At 40.3% G+C, this 18,717-nt stretch overlaps 2 protein-coding genes across 2 annotated transcripts; one reads left to right on the forward strand and one right to left on the reverse strand.

Moving 5' to 3' along the window:
- Positions 1-763: 763 nt before the first annotated feature.
- Positions 764-8,630, forward strand: ucmaa (upper zone of growth plate and cartilage matrix associated a). The gene is made up of 5 exons (XM_014973694.2): positions 764-1,417; positions 3,052-3,111; positions 3,191-3,292; positions 6,563-6,661; positions 8,163-8,630. The coding sequence occupies exons 1-5, from the start codon at positions 1,174-1,176 to the stop codon at positions 8,249-8,251; spliced, it is 594 nt and encodes a 197-aa protein (XP_014829180.2). The 5' UTR covers positions 764-1,173; the 3' UTR covers positions 8,252-8,630.
- An 860-nt stretch (positions 8,631-9,490) lies between these two features.
- On the reverse strand, positions 9,491-18,151 carry mcm10 (minichromosome maintenance 10 replication initiation factor). The gene is made up of 18 exons (XM_088003136.1): positions 17,843-18,151; positions 17,152-17,197; positions 16,810-17,073; positions 16,523-16,681; positions 15,574-15,714; positions 15,273-15,480; positions 14,990-15,155; positions 14,737-14,904; positions 13,964-14,080; positions 13,682-13,884; positions 12,675-12,769; positions 12,431-12,544; positions 11,901-12,356; positions 10,867-10,997; positions 10,666-10,779; positions 10,432-10,577; positions 10,299-10,341; positions 9,491-10,219 (listed from the first exon to the last, which is right to left on the reverse strand). Exons 2-18 carry the CDS (start codon positions 17,156-17,158, stop codon positions 10,136-10,138), a joined length of 2,616 nt encoding a protein of 871 aa, XP_087859262.1. The 5' UTR covers positions 17,159-17,197; positions 17,843-18,151; the 3' UTR covers positions 9,491-10,135.
- Positions 18,152-18,717: the final 566 nt, after the last annotated feature.

Below are 18,717 nucleotides of genomic sequence, written 5' to 3' on the forward strand. Positions count from 1 at the left end.
GTATGTAAGGTACAATTATTCTCTCCTCTACAGGATGCTGAATTCATCACTACAAGCTGGCCTCTGACTTCCTGGAGGAGCCTCCTCTCTGATTGGCTGGTGAAAGAAATGGCCTCAGATCTGTTTGACCAGTAATACAAAAAGGCTTTCATCTAACCTGAGTGGAATTACAGTGACAGAGATGAGGATAGGGCTGAGGTCTCCTGCTGGGAGTGGTTCCCGTCCTGCGGAGCAGCAGACAGCTTCTCCCTCGGATTAGATTCCACCCTCACTCCCTCCTGGAATTAAAAACAGAACCAGCACACTGGTTTCTGACCATGCCTCTCCTGAAGTACATTTTAAATCGTTGCTTAAAAAAAAAAGAAGTGAGCAGTTTCTAAAAGGAGTCTAGCTGTCTCTTTAAGAAGTTTATCAAAAGATTTGAAAATCATACAAATCCACTGTTGGCTTAGAAAAGACACAAAGTGCTATTTGCAGGGATTTGTGGCCTCTGCAGTTTAATAAGCTAGGTTGAAAAAAAAAATGCGTATGGCTTATGGCTCTAATTGGGCCTATGTCTCTTTAAAAACTCCTGCTCTTTCAGAAACTCCGCCTTCAGGAAATCATCACAGCATGGCTCTTCTATTAACCCTTTAGCAAGGTTTTTACCTGCTTTGCTCTGCAAAGTGTCTCCTATAATGAGCTCAGCTGATGTGCGGTTCCAGCAGGTGTTTGCTAATTGCCGCTGGCTAGTCTGAAGGAGTGGAGTCAGGGAGCTGCAGGGAGGGAAGCTTAGAAACTGCAGTTCTGAGGAGGAGTTGCGTCTGGAAGGCGTAGCTTGGTCCGCCCGGGTCTTTTGTGCCGCTGAATGGTTGCCATGGAGATTAAAGGATTTCTCAAACATGCACAAAACAATCGAAGCAACACTTCATGTATTTTAGTGATGAAGGAATAACATTGTAACATGATGTAAAGCTCAAAAACAGTGGATTTTACAGAACACTGCTCCTTTAATGAACTGCTGCTGTGGTCACATCAGTTAAAGATTTGACTCATAATTTTTTTAAACGCGTCCTCCTCATGCCAGATCTTTGTTCTCCCCCAATAGCTTCCATTTTAGTGGCAGCATGAAAAAAAAAAAAAATCAGGTGCTCAAAGTGGTGCAGTCTCTTCTCTTTTTCCCTCCCAGTAGCAATGGAAATACCATCAGCTTTCATCCACTGGATGAACCTTTCACTCCCCTCCCTCCATCTCCTCCTCCTCTTCTCCTCCCTTCCTGGCTCGCCCACCTTCCTCCCGTCCATCCTTCCATCCAGCCTCAGTCTTTCTCTGATAGGTGTGCTGTTCAGTCCTACACGGATCTGGCTTTTCTCCCTCAGAATGTCGTGGACTCGAGCATTCGTCTTGTCTTCGCTCTCCATCCTCCTCATCATCACCTGTAAGTACCTTGTCAGCATGGAAGGGATCAGCAACGTCCCGCCTTCACAGTTGGAAGAAAAAAAAATTTTTTTTTTGAAGAATTCAGAACTATTTTTTATCTTAGTTTCAAATCTATGATTGTATTTTCTTATCTTTTTTTTTTTAGAAAAGTTTTGCAGTTACTTCACACATCTTTAGCTTGTTACACTTTTGTTACTCTATAAGGATCAAAAAGGCAACAATTATCATATTTTGAACATAAGTTGTTAAAAAAAATACTAAATTTAGTTTTTTTTTCTACATTTCTGCTTAAAAACAAATAATTAATGTTATACATAATATTCTTCCTGTAATATTTATTTTAGGTGCAGTATGAATAATAATTGCTTTATAATTTTGAATTAAGAGGTTAAATCATGTCATGAATTTTCGAAGGATAAAAAGATTCAAAATGAATCAAGTGACTGTTGTCCCATTTGAAGTTAAAAGTAAAAATGTCCAAGCTGGTTTATGCCAGAAAAATGAAGTGAACTTTTCTTAGCTGCAATATGGCTGCCGTTAGCGATAGCTTTAACAATATACAGTTTTCTTTTCTGGGAGTTGGTGGTTAAATCAGTTTCAAATTTCAAACTGCACAACATACATGTCTGACCATGAGCTTTTAATGTTTAAATCTATAAAACGCTAAGACATATACTTTCTGTTGGTAGTAAAAGTTAGCCATGGAGCAGATTTGCCCATTTTCAGTGAAACAAAGTTAAAAAGTTTACAGTTAAGATGAATCCATCTCACTTATGGAGTTTAATGATTTTATTCTAATTTAGGCACATTTATTAAAAAAAGATTAGATAATTTATAATTTAATTAATTTAATGTATTTAGATTACATCAATAGCCAATAATGGCCCAAACATCTGATGACTTGAAGTTCCTTTTTATTTCCTCTCGCTTTCCAAATATGACATTTAGTTTCCCTTTGGAAGGAATAAAGTATTTTTGATTTGAATTAAACACTAAAAACAGCATGTCTAGAACTTTTTACTCTCCTTTGCATTGCAATCGCCCCATATTGAGACAAGCAGGACCGGCCAAAGGCGACACCACCAGGGGCCCCCTAAAAACTCCAAATTTTTGGTGCTTTATCATGCTGCAGGCATTTGCTATCATAACAATGAATAATACAAACTAAATGCTTTTACAAATGGAAAACCAATTTGTATCATTTTTATAGTCACATAAATAATTAGTTAATCTCTTCTTGCTGATAGCTGCTGCCATTTTTGGGCAAATTTAAAATATATAATTTATTGTTTACTGTAAATTTAATGTTTATCAGCTGATGTTACATTCAAATAGTTAAAATAATATGGCACACTTAAATGCCACTGAAATATTTAATGCTAATGGTAATGATACTAATGATAGTATGTATGCTACACATAGAGTAGCTTAGGAACGATCAATCATCTGGTGTTGACATGTTGGCATCGTGGGCCCCAAATGAAAATCAGCTTCGGGCCCTAGGCTTTGACCGGCCCTGGAGACAAGTGTGAAAACTGTTCAAACCTTACCCGATTATTCTACCCTGAATATCATTAAAATACAATCTAAAGAGTCGATACCAGTTTTTTTTTTTTCCTCCATCCTTTCCAGTTTCTAGTGTGGTGAAAAGCGCCGCGGTTCGGGATGACTCCAAACCTGCAGATGCTCAAGGTAATGTCTGCTCAGCCTTTACCGTCTACAGCTCCTCATTTTTTATGTGAGTTTAAACTCCCCGTCCTGTCATCTCCAGGAGCTGCGCGGCAGGTATTTATGGCCGAGTCAGACGCCTCAAACTTCTTCAGTCAAAAACGCCGCAGTCGCCGTTCACCCAAGTCCTACGCCGAGGTCCAAGGTAGGTGTAGTAAAAGCTGGCCTAAGCCATGTCTATCGCCACAGTGGAATAACAGGTTTGTTTGGGTAATTTGATTTATTTTTGGTGTTAGTTGCTGTGGCATGCCCCTATGTAGCTGCAGCAGTAGTTATGGCCTATATCAGACACATTTGGCCTGTCGTTAAGGAGCTGAGATAGAGAGCGGTGGATTTATTGGTCTGTGGCGAGACTGGGACGGTGATATGGTTTGTTTCGACTGCGAGCTGTCAACGTTCAGGAGAATAACAGACGCTCCACTATTTGTGGTTCGACACCAAGACAGAGTCTCACACGAGCTGGAAACTGCACAAGGAGTCACAGGATACTGTGGAGCGACTTCTGCCTTGTCGGGTTTCTCGGAACAAAACGTTCCCTCTTCAGTAACCGCCATATAGAAAGCAACTTCAAAGCACTGAAACCCAGACACGCTGCAGTCGGAAGAATTTACAGAATTTCTTAATTTTAAGCATTTCTACAGCTCATGTCAATAATGCATAGGAACGTCTGTATCCGTCAGAGCAGAGGACAGCTGTTCTCATAAATGTAAAATATTGAAAATTTCTAATTAGCTAAAAAGTAGCTAATTCTAAACTTTGTATAGAATTAGTTACTTTTCCAATCATTTTTATTTCAGATGTATGATGTTACATAAGTCACAGAATTCTCACTTGTGAATAACTCAGGAGTAAAAATGCTCCTGATTTTAAGTAGTAAACCAGTATTGTGCCCAATAGAGGTTTTCTAATGTGACTCACTGCCCAGGGTAGCACACCATGGGGGGCGTAATCTGTCCGTTGCGCCCAGAACAAGTTTGACACTCATTTGCCAACTTTAATTAGTCTGTGAAAATCCAGTTAACGGGGAGTTGGCATCCCAAAGTATGAGCACTTTCAGAAAACATAGCTGTAGACAGGCTAGCCAATCACGTTGATTGGCTAGCGTCACTAGCCAAGATTTTAATACGACAGATTGCTTAAAATACTTTGCGATCTGTAAATCTTTTTCTCTCATACGTTCAAAACCTTTTGCCACAACCAAAAATTGCCACATTTAACATTTTCTTTGGCCACAAAACTTAGAATTATTATTATTATTATTATGTTTACCAGACATTTGTAGACAAGGGATTTGTAAATCATTGCAAATGCAAAACAGAAAAAAGTGTCTTGCATGTTTGCCTTGTTAGCAGGAAAGCATAACTTACTAATTTTTAGGGGATAATTGTTATTTTTTTTAAATTATGTTATTGGTCTTGGAAAAACCAACAACTTCAGGGTGCAGCGATTGAGTCACTTTTTCTTTAAAAACACTTGCAGTATTTAGTCAATTTGGGTGTGGCCATCTCTGAATTTGAGTAAAATCACCAGATCTTTGCGGTCCGATTTACTGTGAAAATAAATTGAAAGCAAAAGACATGGCTGTTAAAGACCAAACACTTTGTGTTAACAGTCTCCATTTGAAGAGGATTTTAATTAGTCTGTGAAAATCTTAGCAATAAAAGTTATTTAAGAGTCTATCTGCAACAGCCGTCTGTGTTGGCAGGTCATCTGTACCATTCTGAAATTGGGCCGCAAACAGCTCTTGCCCTACCGACCAGCATTAGTCTGTTTGTGAAAAGACAAACCAAGGGGTTAGGGGTGGAGGTTCTCAGGAACACTTTGTGCGTGTTGTGGGTGTTGGCAGCTTAGAAGGAGGGGGGAGAAAAAATATATAGAGCTGCAATAATGGCCTGTTTATTTGAAGCTCTGGCAATTTATAACCAATTAAACCAGCTACACACATCGTTCTGGACAACATGTCAATGTGTTCCTTTACCATTTCATTACATAACACACTGAGAAAAACATTCTTACCGACTTGTAATGGTAACAGTAGTTAGCCAGCTCACTGAGCTAGCAAATCCCATTTGTTTTCAGACTTAAAATCGCAACACAGTTAAATTTGGTGTGATGTCATTCCAAAGCCAATAGAGCACAGGATATCAGCACAATGTTTAAAACTTTAAAATAGATCATTAGCCTTTCCCCGAGCTAATAACATGGCTCGTAAAAACACCATTAGGTTATACCCACTAACTTAATGTCATAGCACTAACATCCAACAGTGCTAATCAAACATCTTGGATTTTTAATTTTTGTGTCTTTTTATTTATTTGATAAATGCCAATAATTTAACAGTAGCGCTCATTGTGGAAAATACAATAAACAAAAAGCTACATATGGTCAAAAGCATCTGGGGAGCAGTTTATAACGCTAGCTTAGCTTGAGCCTAATTGTGACGTTTTCCAGCAGCCAAGCTAACTTATCATTGGCTGCTTTGGAGGAACAGTGACATGGCAGACTGAAAGCAGACCTGTGTGTTTACTATGATGTAATCCATATCTTGTTGCCACTTGTGTTAAATTAGGGGTACACCTAAAAGTGTAATAAAGTTTAATGCGTGTATCAGCCATGCTCTGCCTGCATGGAAAAGAACTGCTGATTTGATACAAAGAGAAGTAAAGAGAGATTACATAAAGCCAAACCCAGCTCACTTAATTATTTAGGTGTTTATACTCATTTGAGTATATTTGGTTTCCTGTATTAACTGAGTAAATACCACATAAATCTGATGAGACTCTTGAATTAAATACCTTTGGTCAAAACTGTCTAAGTTAGTTCAGATGCTTTCTTGTTCTCCTGAGTTCTGTCAGGTTAGATGTTTTTAGGTGGATAGGCCTCCCCACCCTGCGACAAATGAAGCGAGACTTTAAATTTACTGCTGATCTGCCAAAGGTTTTATCCACCTTTCAGCTGTTATGAGATCAGCCTCAATCCACATACAGTATTCATGGATGACAATGAATTTTGAAAGCTGAGATGACAAAGAACAAGTATAAGTATAGCCTGATAAAAACCATGCCTCTTTCTTCTACGCTTTGCTTTGTGCAGCGGGTTCGGGGTCTGGGTTTTAGAGGAAGGATTGCTAACAGAGTTGAGGTTTTAAATGTTCTAGGCTATGAAGCTTACCGGGAAAAAATAAGCTTACTGGAAATTGTCTGCGCTGTAAACAACCGTCCTCTAATGCAAAGGGAGAAGTGCCAAACCAAACGAGGCAGCTGTTCATGTTAATTCAGTATTTGGCAGCGTGGCCAACGCTGGCTGAACGGATTCATTCACTTCCTCCGCCGCCATTGATAAAACATACGAGTTTCCCGTTTTAACCTGAACTAAAAAGAAAGACTAAAATGTGTTTATTTTTTCTCCCCCACAGCCGAGCAGAGAATGAAGCGAGCTGCCAGCGAGAGAAGGAGGGAGTATAACGAGGAACAGAGAGACGAATACGAGAACTACCTTGAGGAAGACCGTGATGGTAAGACAATAAGTTAGACCCCAGCACATGCTTTCAGAAAACCCAACACTCTAACGACATGGCTGAACAAACAATGCATTAAGAAGCAGCTAAACAGCTTCAGTTCAGACTTGGAGAGGATGATTCCTCTGGACCGCAGGACGACGCGCGCATTCAAAGCATCTATTTGCGGTCCACCGAAAGCTGACAATCATCTCCGGAGTGGTCAGAAAGCTGTGATATGGTTGCAGTCACAGTTTCTAAACTGAGAACTATTTACCATAAAAATGTGATTTGGCTTCATATGAAGGATGTTCAGGGAGGCTCGTGGAGAAAACAAAAAGATAGCTGCCAGTTTCATTTATGTGTAACCATTAGGGATTATCTTTGGTTGTCTTCTGACGGGAAATACCATAAAAAAAAAGAATGAAAAGATAGGTATGCAAAATCCTTGCATCTTTAAAGAAGTGTCCACAGAAAATTGCTTCACACCCGTAGTGGCACTTCTGGTGTAAAAGGTTTTACAGCTGTACTTTAAATTGATTTGAAATTAAATTGAAAAACCTGCAGACAAGAAAGCAATACCCAAGATCTCCCGGCTGGCATCCCTGATTGCAGTACCAACAACGTATGATTAAAAATACAAGAACTTTAAAAGAAGGTTGTGGTAGAAAACCAAAATTGCCCCCTATACATGCAAGAATAGTAGTGTGAGAGGCAAAGTGGAAGCCAACCATCACTGGTACTTTTGGCATACCAGCATCTTAAAGAAGACATGTGAACAGAGCACAATGATGGTTTCTGGATACCAAGAAAGGCTTATCAGGCTTCTCAAAATCAGAGGTGCAACTAAATTGCTCATGTATTTAATGGTTAGTAGAGGCAAAATTGGACAAGGAAGGAAGGATATTGATTATGTTTGGCAAAGTGACCAACATGACATTATGTGACAACTAACTTTGAAATCATGAGTGGTGACAGAACTAATTCTTTAAGGCTCTATGTCAAATAATTTTTCCAAGCTGTGTTAGAGTAGCTTTCATTCTACAAGTAATGGTTCTACGTTTCTACTTGGGTTCTACTTTGAGATCGAGTCTCTGAGGAGGCCCAACATTTCAGAGAACTGGTTTAGCAGTTAGCTTTTTCTGGCGAACTGAGTTTAAGATTTCAAAGAAAATGTAAGCCAATGTTTCTCAAAAAATGTATTTTATATAAAAACAACATTGAATATAATACATATAATTTATAACCGGTAAATCAAACTAAATAAGGACCCAATTGGAGTTGCTTCCACTTAGTTGGCAGCTTTCCCACCATTTTGGTATCAAAACAGTTCAGGAATCCAGCAGCTGGAAAAATATTAGCAATGATTAAATATGTGTGAATCACAACTTTGGTAAATTCATAGTTAATGTTCTTCATAGGTATTTTTTCACCCTTAGAATCAGGAAATGTGCTAGCTTACAAAAGTAGCATTAGCTAAAACGCTACAAGCTGCAATAACATGTCTTTTTTTTAACAGAAGTAAATGAAAGGTCAAGAGAGACGAATGAGCAGCTGCGAGAGTATCACTACGACGGCCTCTATCCTCGATTCTACTGGTTTCACTGAACACGTGACTTCGTGTAAAGATTTCCACCTCTTCTTTATAGCAACAAGGCGCCTGTATCAGCGGCAAATGGCTGATATATGAGAGCAAGCGCTAAAGTTATTCACATGTGTAAGACATTAAGCTACATTAAGTTTTCCACAAACCTTATCCTATTTTCATAATTTAGAAATTGTGCCATATGTGTAAAGTGTTTTAATTGTGCAGTTTTTCTATGGGAAGCTATGAGTTTTGCATGCTTTTTAAAATGGTTCTTACATGTGCATACTGTAGGAACTACACAGTGCAGCTGATGGCACTGTGTGGTTTGTGCTGACTTTCATGTATTTAAGTTGCAAAGGAATAAAAACCAGGTTCCATGAGGCTACCTTGCCTCCACAATGTCTGGTATTTGGAGTATTTGAAAGGAGGGAAGCGGGGTGGAAAAATAAAAATGAAGCAAGCTGCTGAAGCCATCAGGCTGCAATGAATCTCACATTCCAGAGAGGAAATATCTGACACACACTGGATGGAAGACCAACAGAGGAGTGAGAAAATCATATAAAGAAGACAAAGTATTAGTGCTGAGAAATGATAATCCCAAAGAAAACCATAGAGCAACAGTTATTTTATATCTGCACTGGGTACTGTAGGTCTTGAAGTGAAGAGTTGCAGGAGAGCCAAATGGATTTGGCAGTACAGCTGCCAACACACACACACAGTTGTGTTTTTGTGACTTGTGGGAACTTTACATTGATTTCCAATCATTTTCTACAACCTAACCCTTGCCCTACCCCTAACCATCACATACCTAACCCCCAACCCAAAAACAGCATTTCCTCTTATGGGGTCCAAGAAAATGTCCCCACAAGGACCAATGGTCCCCACATACCCACATTGTAGACAGAAATAGGTTCCCAAAAGGATATAAAAACCTAGTTCACACAGACACACAGACACACACACACACACACACACACACACACACACACACAAAGTGGTAGAGAGCGTTTGCTGATTGATTCCATGCATCAATTCACTGTTCCAAGAATCCTACAGAGCCAGAAGGTTGTATTTTTATAGAGCGATGTCATCTCTTATTTTGAATTGAAAGACTTCACAGAAGCTCCTGTGTTCAAGTTTTTGAACTTTAATAGTTATGGTGCTGCTGCCACACTGCAACAAATCATTTTATATGTAAAAATACTAAACACACTGTGAGCTGTTCCACAGTATTAAAGCTGAAGTACGAAACTTATAAGAAATGTTTTTACATATTTATTGAAACTGTCTCTATGACGTGACATTGTGGCATGAGACATGTTTACAAAAAAAGAAAAAAGAGATCCCCCGCCTTCCGCCATTAATCACAACCAATCAGAGCCAGGAGGCGGGTCTTAGCGCTGTCTATCAGCTTGTGCTGACATAAGTTATACTTCTGTGTTTTTCCTAAATCAGAAGTTATTTTTTGAGTAGGGTTACACTTAGTTGACCTCTTTTTTTAATCAGGGCCATTATATTTTGAGTTTGTCAACTTTTGGAAAAATAAGTTACTAAATAATAATCCTATAATTCTATAACTTTGGAGAAATTGAAAAAGTGGATGAAAAAATTCTCTTTTGTTTTTCTTAAAAGACAGTGTAGAGGAAAATAAAAAACTATATCAATAATTTTTCTCTCATTTTAACACCCAAAGTTTTCAGGTTAACTTTTCCATTAGAAAGGATAAAAACAGACTTTTACATGACACTTTGTAAAGTCTTGCTTTATTCAGCCTGTTTACAAATTCAATACCTAAAACGTCTGAATATTCTTTAAAAAACATTTAAATTTAAAATTTGATTTAAAAAAAAATGTTGCTACATAATTCTAAAAACTTAACACTCGTTCCTCTCGGTGGTGAGAGTTCATTTCAAGCTGTTGAGGAACTTGGCGTGCTCCTCTCCTCGAGGCTGGAGAAGCTCTCCTCCAATCTTGGGTCCAGTTTTCTCCTGAAAGAGAACATCCAGAACCTCAGCTCAGATCTCCCAGCATGCATTGTGCTTCTCCTCTCCTGCGGTTCCATCTTACCTTCAGCATCCCGTCTCGCTCCCATTTAAACAGCCCACAGTTGCTGGAAATGACATCAGCTCAGTTTAGTCTGCGGTTCTGGGTGAGCGTGAAGAGGAGGAAGAGGAAGAAGAGGAGGGGTCTCCGGGGTTACCTGCAGTGTTTGTGTGGCAGTCTGTCCAGAGCGATGGCCCTCTGTCCACAGGGACATCTGAAGAAGCGCTTGACGGCGTCGTGCCACCGCAGCTCGTGGTTCTCAGTCACGCAGCGATCCGCCGGCTTGAAGTAGGTGTAGCTGCACTGGAGGTGTAGGAGTGAGAAGGTGGAGAAAGAATCAGACTCCGTAACGACAGACGGAGGCGTTCCTAACGGCAACGCCACGGTGTACCTTTCTGCAGGTGACAGCCCGACACTTCATCTCTCTGATTGCCTTCATCTTCTCCTCCATCTGCTCCTTCTTCACCAGAACATTGAAGTAGCGCTCCTGCAGCTGGTACTCTGACTGCAGGAAGCAGGAAGCAGCCTCAGTTATCTGGATCTCTCCTTAAAGCTAAACATAAAAAAAAAGTAATAAAATCTCTGTTTGTACCGCTTGGAGCGCGACGCTGTGACGAGATTTGGCGCTGAGGATCTTCTGGAACTCCTCGGACTCGACGTAGCGCTGCTGCTCGCGTTTCTTTTTCAGGGCGGGCTCCTCCTCCTCGTTACCGGATGACCCGCCTGAGCAGGTGAGACAAAGGAGTTCTTTAGGTACTCAGAAATCATTTCAACCAAGGATACCAAATATTAATGAACTCATGATTAATGGTTTATTAGATTAAAAAAGTCTCAAATTGATTAAAAAATATCTGCTTCTTTCAGTGTTGTAGTTTGGCAGCCATCCAGCAGAGGGCGCCACTGGTCATGCATAAGCAGAATCAATAGTTTGTCCTCAGCATTTCTGAAGCTGAGGAGGTGACTATACCACTTATAGTCACCTTCCAAAAATAATGGCCTGTCATTTTTGCCAAAAGTAATTGTTGCAAATAAAAAACATTATAATAATCACCACCTCCTTTTTTGCCAAAAGATTACAAAATAAATGCAAAGCTTGTGTCACTGACATTGTCACCTTTGATTTAAGTTTGATATATAATCAAATTATGACATTTAGGTGTTTTTTTCCCAGCTAATAAGTTTATTTAAAACAGGGACAATGTGCAAAAAATATTAATAAAAGATGCCCAACACCAGATTTAGCTCAAACAGGTTTCCATCTGTGATCCCAGAGCAGGTGAGCTAATAAATAGTATATCAGAAAACATATATTGAAAGTCATGTTTTATGTTTTACCAATATATCTTAGTTTCTGAGAAAACCACAATTTTCTGTTTATTCAGTCAGTATTTAATAAATCTTAATACAAAATTTTAAATTGTATTAATTTTATAAAAATTCTATGTATTATGAAAAATTTGCCCTTTATGTTTTAGAAACACTTCAGGCCATCTTGATACAAGGGAAAATGCAGGTTTTTAATAAAATTGCTGCTTATCAATTAATTGTTAGCCGGTCGATAAGATCAGTTAACTTTAGATGAACTCAATTTATCATAACTTAAAGTGTGAACACTTCTGTACGCACCATTTGGGGACGTCTGATTCTTCTCTACTCGGGCGTTGATGTCGCTGCTGTCGCTCCTCTTCCTCTTCACGGCGTTGGGGTCTTCCCTCTCCAGCGCCGCTCCTTTCCCCCTCAGCTTCTTCAGAGCGGCCAGCTTGGCAGCTGATAGGCTGAGAGCGCTAGGGGGCGGAGCCTGAGGCGGGCTGTTGTCAAAGAAGAGAATGTCGTCCCCTTTGGAGAAGCCGCAGCCCAACGTCGGGGCGTCCGACGTCGCCGTGGGAACCTCCGAGGCAGCCTTTGGGGACGTCAGACCGGCTCGGCCCGGCGTTGTAGCGGTGCTTCCTGGGTTCTGCAGCGCCCTCTGCTGGACTCTGTGCCGGCGGCTCTCCAGGAGCTCCCGCTGCTTCTGTTTCTGCTGCTTTAAGAGGTCGGACGCAGAAATGGACTGAAGCGCAGCTCCGGATGTATTTCTGGAGGCTGAGGACAAACATCAAGTTCAGGAGGAGTATTGTTATTTTTATTCTAATATTTATTATTATTATTATTCCAACCCAGCTGGTTGTCCTGCTCCAGGTGTTTCTTCAGCTGCAGAGCTCCTGGGGTTGGTATCGTCATCAGGCTCTTAAACTCGTTGGAGCATCCAGAAACTTCCCCGGACTGCATACCTGGTAATCGCCAGAAAACTGAAGTCTCACATCAGATTTTTTTTAATAAACAGCTCAACTTTTCTCTGTATTTATTAAAGACATAAAGCGAAAACGCTGAGAGCTGAGGTAAAGCATACAGGCAGCGTACCGATCTTCTTGGCTTGACTGATGAGCTGAGCCGATCCTCTCACAAACAGCTTATCCAGGGTTTTCTGGACCAGTTTGGTCGGTTTAGATGCAGTCCTGCAACACACTTCACTAGTTACTGAAGCTGCAGATGTGTTTTACTGAAAAACTAAAAGAAATCCGAATTAATTTCAACATTATTTACAAAACAAACATCTGAAACATGGTGTGTGAATGAGTCTGTTGGAGCTTTGTACATTTAGAGCTCAGCCAGAGTCTGGAAACATCAACATTCAAGATGTTGGCAGGCAGACTGTCCAGTAGAAGTCAGTGTTACAACAATTCTGAAGAAACCTCTGACTCAAGACTGTTGCTGTTTGACAGACTCATAACTGCCATGACATGCTAACAGCTCAATATCCTACATGAAGTGCATGGCTTATGCTTTGGATTATTATTTGTAAAAAGAAAATATGAAAACCATGCAGAATTTTCTTCCTACTTCACAATTATGCACAACTCCGTGTTGATCTGTCATATAAAATACATATACAATATTCATGGTTGATTAATGTTTCACCAACTCAAATTTAAAATGCTTTTTAAGACCATTATGAATGGAATTGAAGACTTGCATCTTCACAGAAATGTACGAACGTTGTCCAGCTAACTGGAGATGAATTTTCACTTTCCCATCATTGATGTAAAAGTAGCTAGCTAGGTAGCAAGGGTATATTAGCAGCTAGGTAGTGGTATTCTCAACTGCCTCAACTCAGTACGCGGGCAACTCAAACTCTTGCCTGACAGAGTTTGACAGTCCCATGAGGAAAAGAATAAATAAATTAAATATGAGATTAAATAGTCCTGCCACTACTAACTTTTATTTAATGTATTTAAAGACACTTTAAGGCCTTAAAATGTAATTTCAGCTACATGGATTCCAGACTTTTTTGTGAAACTAAGCCTGAGCTGAGTAGAACCTTTACAATAAAGAACATTAACTTGGATTGTAGTTTCACCAGGACTCACAGGGAGGCGGCGCAGGCAGCAGAGGAGACCCCCCCGTAGTAAAAGCCGTCCTGACACAGACGCTCTCTCAGGCTGCCCCCCTTCCCGCTCCCCTTCACCCGGTTGGGGGCTTTCCCAGAGAACGACGACTGCAACTCGGCCCTCTTGGAGCTCATCTTCTGGTACTGGGCCTTGACGTGGTACTGGCAGTACTGGCACTCGTACTGCAGAGAGGGTCAGGTGGTTAGCATCGGACGAGACAGCCGGATTGGAACAATAATGTTGCGGCAAACGGAGGGCTACCATGTTAACGATCTGAGAGCACGGCTCCCCGGTCTTCTTCACTGCCTTGCAGGTCCCAAAGTCCAGAGCTTCCCCCATCACCAGAACCTTCTGAGGATGATCTACCGTCAGACTGACCTGCAGGGCAACCAGGGTGTTAGCAGCGAGGAACGATTGGGAATGAAGCTCTGTTTCAGAGTCTCTAAGGGTGCATTCACACCAGCCCTGTTTAGTCCGCTTTAATTGAACTCTAGTTGGTTTGCCCAGAATGTCCTGTCTGTTTGGGGAGGTTGGAACACGCAATAGAACTCTGGTCATCCTAAAAAAATTTGCCTGGGTTGAACTGAAATGAAGTCTGGCTCAGTTTGAATGCATATGTGAACATCAAGCAGACCAACAACTGCTCCAAAAGCAGAAAGCAGATGCTAACACAAAGAATTCTGGGTAAATACAGCCATAACAAACATGTAAACATAGTACTCGCGGGAGAAATAGCTTGTACATCTGCTAAAATATAAGGCCACTACGTTTTTGTTTAGTTTTGGGAAGAAGATAGTTGTGCTCAGTGTCTTGCTATGAGGTTTTCCTGTCTTTTCCTTCAGTGGTTCTTGGTGCAGCACCATCACAGGTGAGGAGGGGAACAGGTAGGGAAAAATTAGTTTGGATGGTTTGACTCAGTGTGAAAATGAACCACACCAGCTGGAAATGGGCCAAATGTTGCAAGTTTGGTCCCCAATCAAACCGAGTCTACTGGACTATCAGGTGTGAAAACACTCTGAGAGTGTGTACCTCACCCCGTCGTAGCCGTCTCTCTGCTTCATGGGGTTGGGGTTCAGGATTCCTATGACCGTGCCAGGTTCCATCTTCCAGTGCTCCTTGTGGACGTCACCGAACAGCAGCAGGGACACAAACACGTCCAGGTTGTGGAGGTCGTTCAGCTTCCAGACGCTGAAGGTTTTGCCCTGCAGAGAGAAGGTTGAGTCATGAAACCAATGGGAGGTCAAGGGTCGGGCGGTCATGGTAATAACATAAAGCATCAGAACATACGCTGCTGCTGCTTTGGGGCGTAGCTTTGCTGACCAGCACGGCGAACGTCACCCAGTCGCTGTCCTCCAGCTTCTCCCGCTTCAGCCGCTCCGGCACCTGGGACAGCCGGATCAGCCGCCGGTCGGCCATCTTTCGCTCCATCTCGCTTGAGGAAACCCGCGGCTTCCTGATGAAGCATCGACCAAAAGCATCGGTTCAGACCTCAGTGCTCCACAACTCAGTGAACCAATGACCATCTAATTCTATGTTTTTAAATAGCATTACACAGGCTAGCGGCTCTGACCTGAGCCGCAGTCCTGAGTACTTCTCCACCCCTACGTCTTTAGGAACAGGAGGCAGAGCCGCTGGCTTAGATGGTTTAGGTTCTCCACCCGCTGTGGTTCGAGTGTGGGAGGGAGGGGGTGAGAGCAGGCGATCGCACGGCTCGCTGGCGCTCTCTAGTGGTTGGAAGGAGCTGCCGATCTTCACCTCCACCAGTGGTTTCCTATACTCTGAAAACAGAACATATGCACAACATGAAATCCAAGGACAGCTTTCATTCAGAGCTGAGCAGACCAGGGTGAGTCAAAGAGTGAAGGTGTGACCTGGAGGTGAAGCTCTGGCTTGGTGAGCCACTCTTGGTTTACGTTTGAATGAGTCTGCGTTGCTGAGCTGAGAGAGGAAGTCTGAGGATTCCTGCAGCTTGGAGCTCCCCCCTGTGGCCGGAGCGGATAAAGACGCTGAAACTGGAAGAAAAAGTCACAAGAACATCCACTGGAAATACAGAACTGGTGACGAGTTTACAGCACCGATGGTATTTACTCTGGGTCTTTAGGTTTCAAAGTTCTGCTCCGATTTATTGATTTTAAAAACGATTGGAGTTTATTGTTGCATTTTTATATACATAAATATAAAAAAATCATAATAACTAAATAAAGCAAATTATAAATTGTAAAACAATGTAACAAAACAAATAAAAATCATTTTAAAAGTTTATTATTGCTTAATTATAATGGGGCTTAAACAAGTAATACAAAAAATAGTAAAAATGTGTTGCTGTAAATAACCTTTTTTTTGCTTAAATACAAACATTTCAAATAAATTATGAAAAATTCAAACTGTTAATTTTGGCTTAATAAATAAGAAATAATTAAATAAAAGTTTTTAATGATAAAATAGTTAAAAAAGGAATCTTTTTTCCTCAAAACATACATTTACTGTTAATTATAAAAATACTAAAATGAAACCAAAATAATAAAAGAAATTTGTTGATTAATAAATAATCTTAAATCAGGCATTTATTGTTGCATAATTACGAATGTAACAAAAAGAAAACAGAAATAATAGAAACGAACTTTGATGTTTAATTATATAAAAATAATGATAAAAACAAATACATAAGCTCTAAAAAAAGAAGTTTATTGTTGCTTAATCATTCCACATCACAACCAACAAGGTTTGAATTCATCCCTAAAAGCCAATCAATGAGTGTTTTCCTGGCCCTCCAGCAGCGGTGCAGTAGAGCTCAGTAGAGTTGCTAAGCAACATGTTTACCTGCTTGTAGTTCAGCTTTGGCCCGGCTCGGTTTGGACGCTGGGTTCTGGCTCGGTGTTGGCTTTGATCTCCCTGCTTTGGGAGAAGCTGAACTGTTCTGAGTCGCCTGCAGCTGCTGCTGCAGCTTCTGCATCTGTTCCTGCATCCTCCTCAGCTCTTCTGCAGAAAACACAGGGACACATTTAATAAAGCAAAACAAACAAACAAACAAACAAACAAATAAATAAATAAATAAATCCTCAATGGAACAGAAATCAAATCTGGAGTGAAAGTGATGTGAGACAAACCTTGCAAATCCTCTTTGGACCTGTCCAAGTCGGGGCAGGATTCTCTCTCACTTCCTTCTCCCTTCACATCCTTCTCCTCGTTTTCAATGTCCTCAACGTCCCCAAAGAGTTCCGACACGGCGTCCGTCCCCTCGCCGTCCTCTTTGTACTCTTCATCGTCTCCGTTGTCCTCATCGAACAGCCCGTCCAAATCGTCCACCTGCGGTTCGCCGGTTTCCTCGCTCTCGTCCAGGAGCGCGGTCAGAATGTCCAGGTCGTCCTCACCTGAGGGGGAAAAAAGCCACTAAGTATTAAACTCCAAAAGTCTTTACTTTAATGTGTGTTAAACTTTCTAATACTTACTGTCCATTTTAGAGGTGCTGACTGCGGCTGATCTCAGATGGCAATTCTGACATGAAAAAAAGTTTAATTATCTGTGAATCTGAGATGACAGAAATATTTCAGCTTTTGAATTCATAAAATGAAAACAAAATCTAGGAGAAACTTAAAAATTGTGGTTGTTACGTTATAAACTGTGAAAAAGAAAAAAAAAGTTTTGAATTTTAGCAGATCCTAAAATCAATTCATTTATACAGACAATCATAACTATTCATATTACATCACTGTGAAATGCCTGGCTGTTTCAGATTCATCCAGCAGGCTCTGTGTCTCTGACAATCAGTTGTGTGACAATTTATGTTAATATTGAATGTAAAAATATGAATAAAGGCCCATCCTGTAAAGCTGACCTGTCAGAGGATGTCTGAACCCGACTGGTGCAGAACCGCCATGTATTTAAAGGTTAGAGGTGTGAGAAACGGAATGTTTTCAACAAGTATGCATTACATTCTTCACCGACGTCACAGTAGTAAAATGCTAATCCAAACAGCTAACACATGATGCACGTCTAAAATTAATATGAAAAGTAACACTGTTTATTTACGGAAATACATTCTACTTTCGCGAACACCCTGACAATTTTTTTTTTTTTTTATATTATTATTATAAAGTACTTTCTCTCCATGTCTGACTCCAAATGAAAGTCGACGCTTACCTCCGTTCGTCGCTGCTCGGGTTCCTGTCTTCTGCTGCCGGTGACACCAAACCAAATATTAGAACCTCATAAAATATTACTTTGTTTTCTTTAGGACCGTCTTCCCGACCAAACCAGGCGGTAATTAATTTCATTCACAGAATCGACTAACTGCTTCCTCACACAGGAAAATCTAAACTGGCGCTAAACGAAGGACCCAATGTATTGTCAAAGAGGAGAAGGGTGTCCAGTGATATGCCTCATTAAAAAAAATGAGTAGAAAAAGAAAATTGGATTTAGACCATTTTGTCATCTGGAGAAGTATTTGAGCGTCATATATTAATATTATACAATCTTTATTCGATTTTAGCTTAACAAAAAAGTACATTTTAAATGGGACAATATTTAAGTTAATTTTTAAAGGGTGGATATGAAACATTTTTGTGCTAAAAATAATTGCTAATAAATTACTCTGGCATTTTTGTTTTCTGGACCTTTTGTGATGCAAGAGTGGCCATAACAGCTTATGAAGTACTACAGGGATCTGATTTAATTTGCGCATTCACCAATGTGTATTCTCATTTCATTTTAAAGCCTAATAATTTTTGTCTAAATATGTACATTTTACAAACCTTTTATTTTATTCTCAAGATGTTTATTTCCATTGTATTATTTTTTAATTTAAAAATGTATCTGTCCCCTCTATTGTATCTTCACATGTAATCTTTGCCCAAAACTTTTCTCCTGCTGACTCCCATTATTACAATATATTTTTGATATATGGCAAAACCCCATTTATTATAAAGCTATCTCCATGACTGCCTATCTAAACCTTTGGCTTCAAAATAAAAGAAAAACTAAACAATAAAAAAATCTATATCTAAAGAAAAGCTAAT

This window comes from Poecilia mexicana, unplaced genomic scaffold (assembly GCF_051168715.1).
Source record: "Poecilia mexicana isolate PSO_F unplaced genomic scaffold, ASM5116871v1 scaffold_23, whole genome shotgun sequence".
Classification (NCBI taxonomy): domain Eukaryota; kingdom Metazoa; phylum Chordata; class Actinopteri; order Cyprinodontiformes; family Poeciliidae; genus Poecilia; species Poecilia mexicana.

Coding starts and splice junctions, on each gene's coding strand:
- ucmaa (XM_014973694.2), top strand. CDS start 1,174: ATGGAAATACCATCAGCTTTCATCCACTGGATGAACCTTTCACTCCCC. Junction 3,112..3,190: donor CAAACCTGCAGATGCTCAAG/GTAATGTCTGCT, acceptor TGTCATCTCCAG/GAGCTGCGCGGCAGGTATTT. Junction 6,662..8,162: donor CCTTGAGGAAGACCGTGATG/GTAAGACAATAA, acceptor TTTTTTTAACAG/AAGTAAATGAAAGGTCAAGA.
- mcm10 (XM_088003136.1), bottom strand. Junction 16,682..16,809: donor GTCCAAAGAGGATTTGCAAG/GTTTGTCTCACA, acceptor TGTTTTCTGCAG/AAGAGCTGAGGAGGATGCAG. Junction 15,715..16,522: donor CAAAGCTGAACTACAAGCAG/GTAAACATGTTG, acceptor TTTTTCTTCCAG/TTTCAGCGTCTTTATCCGCT.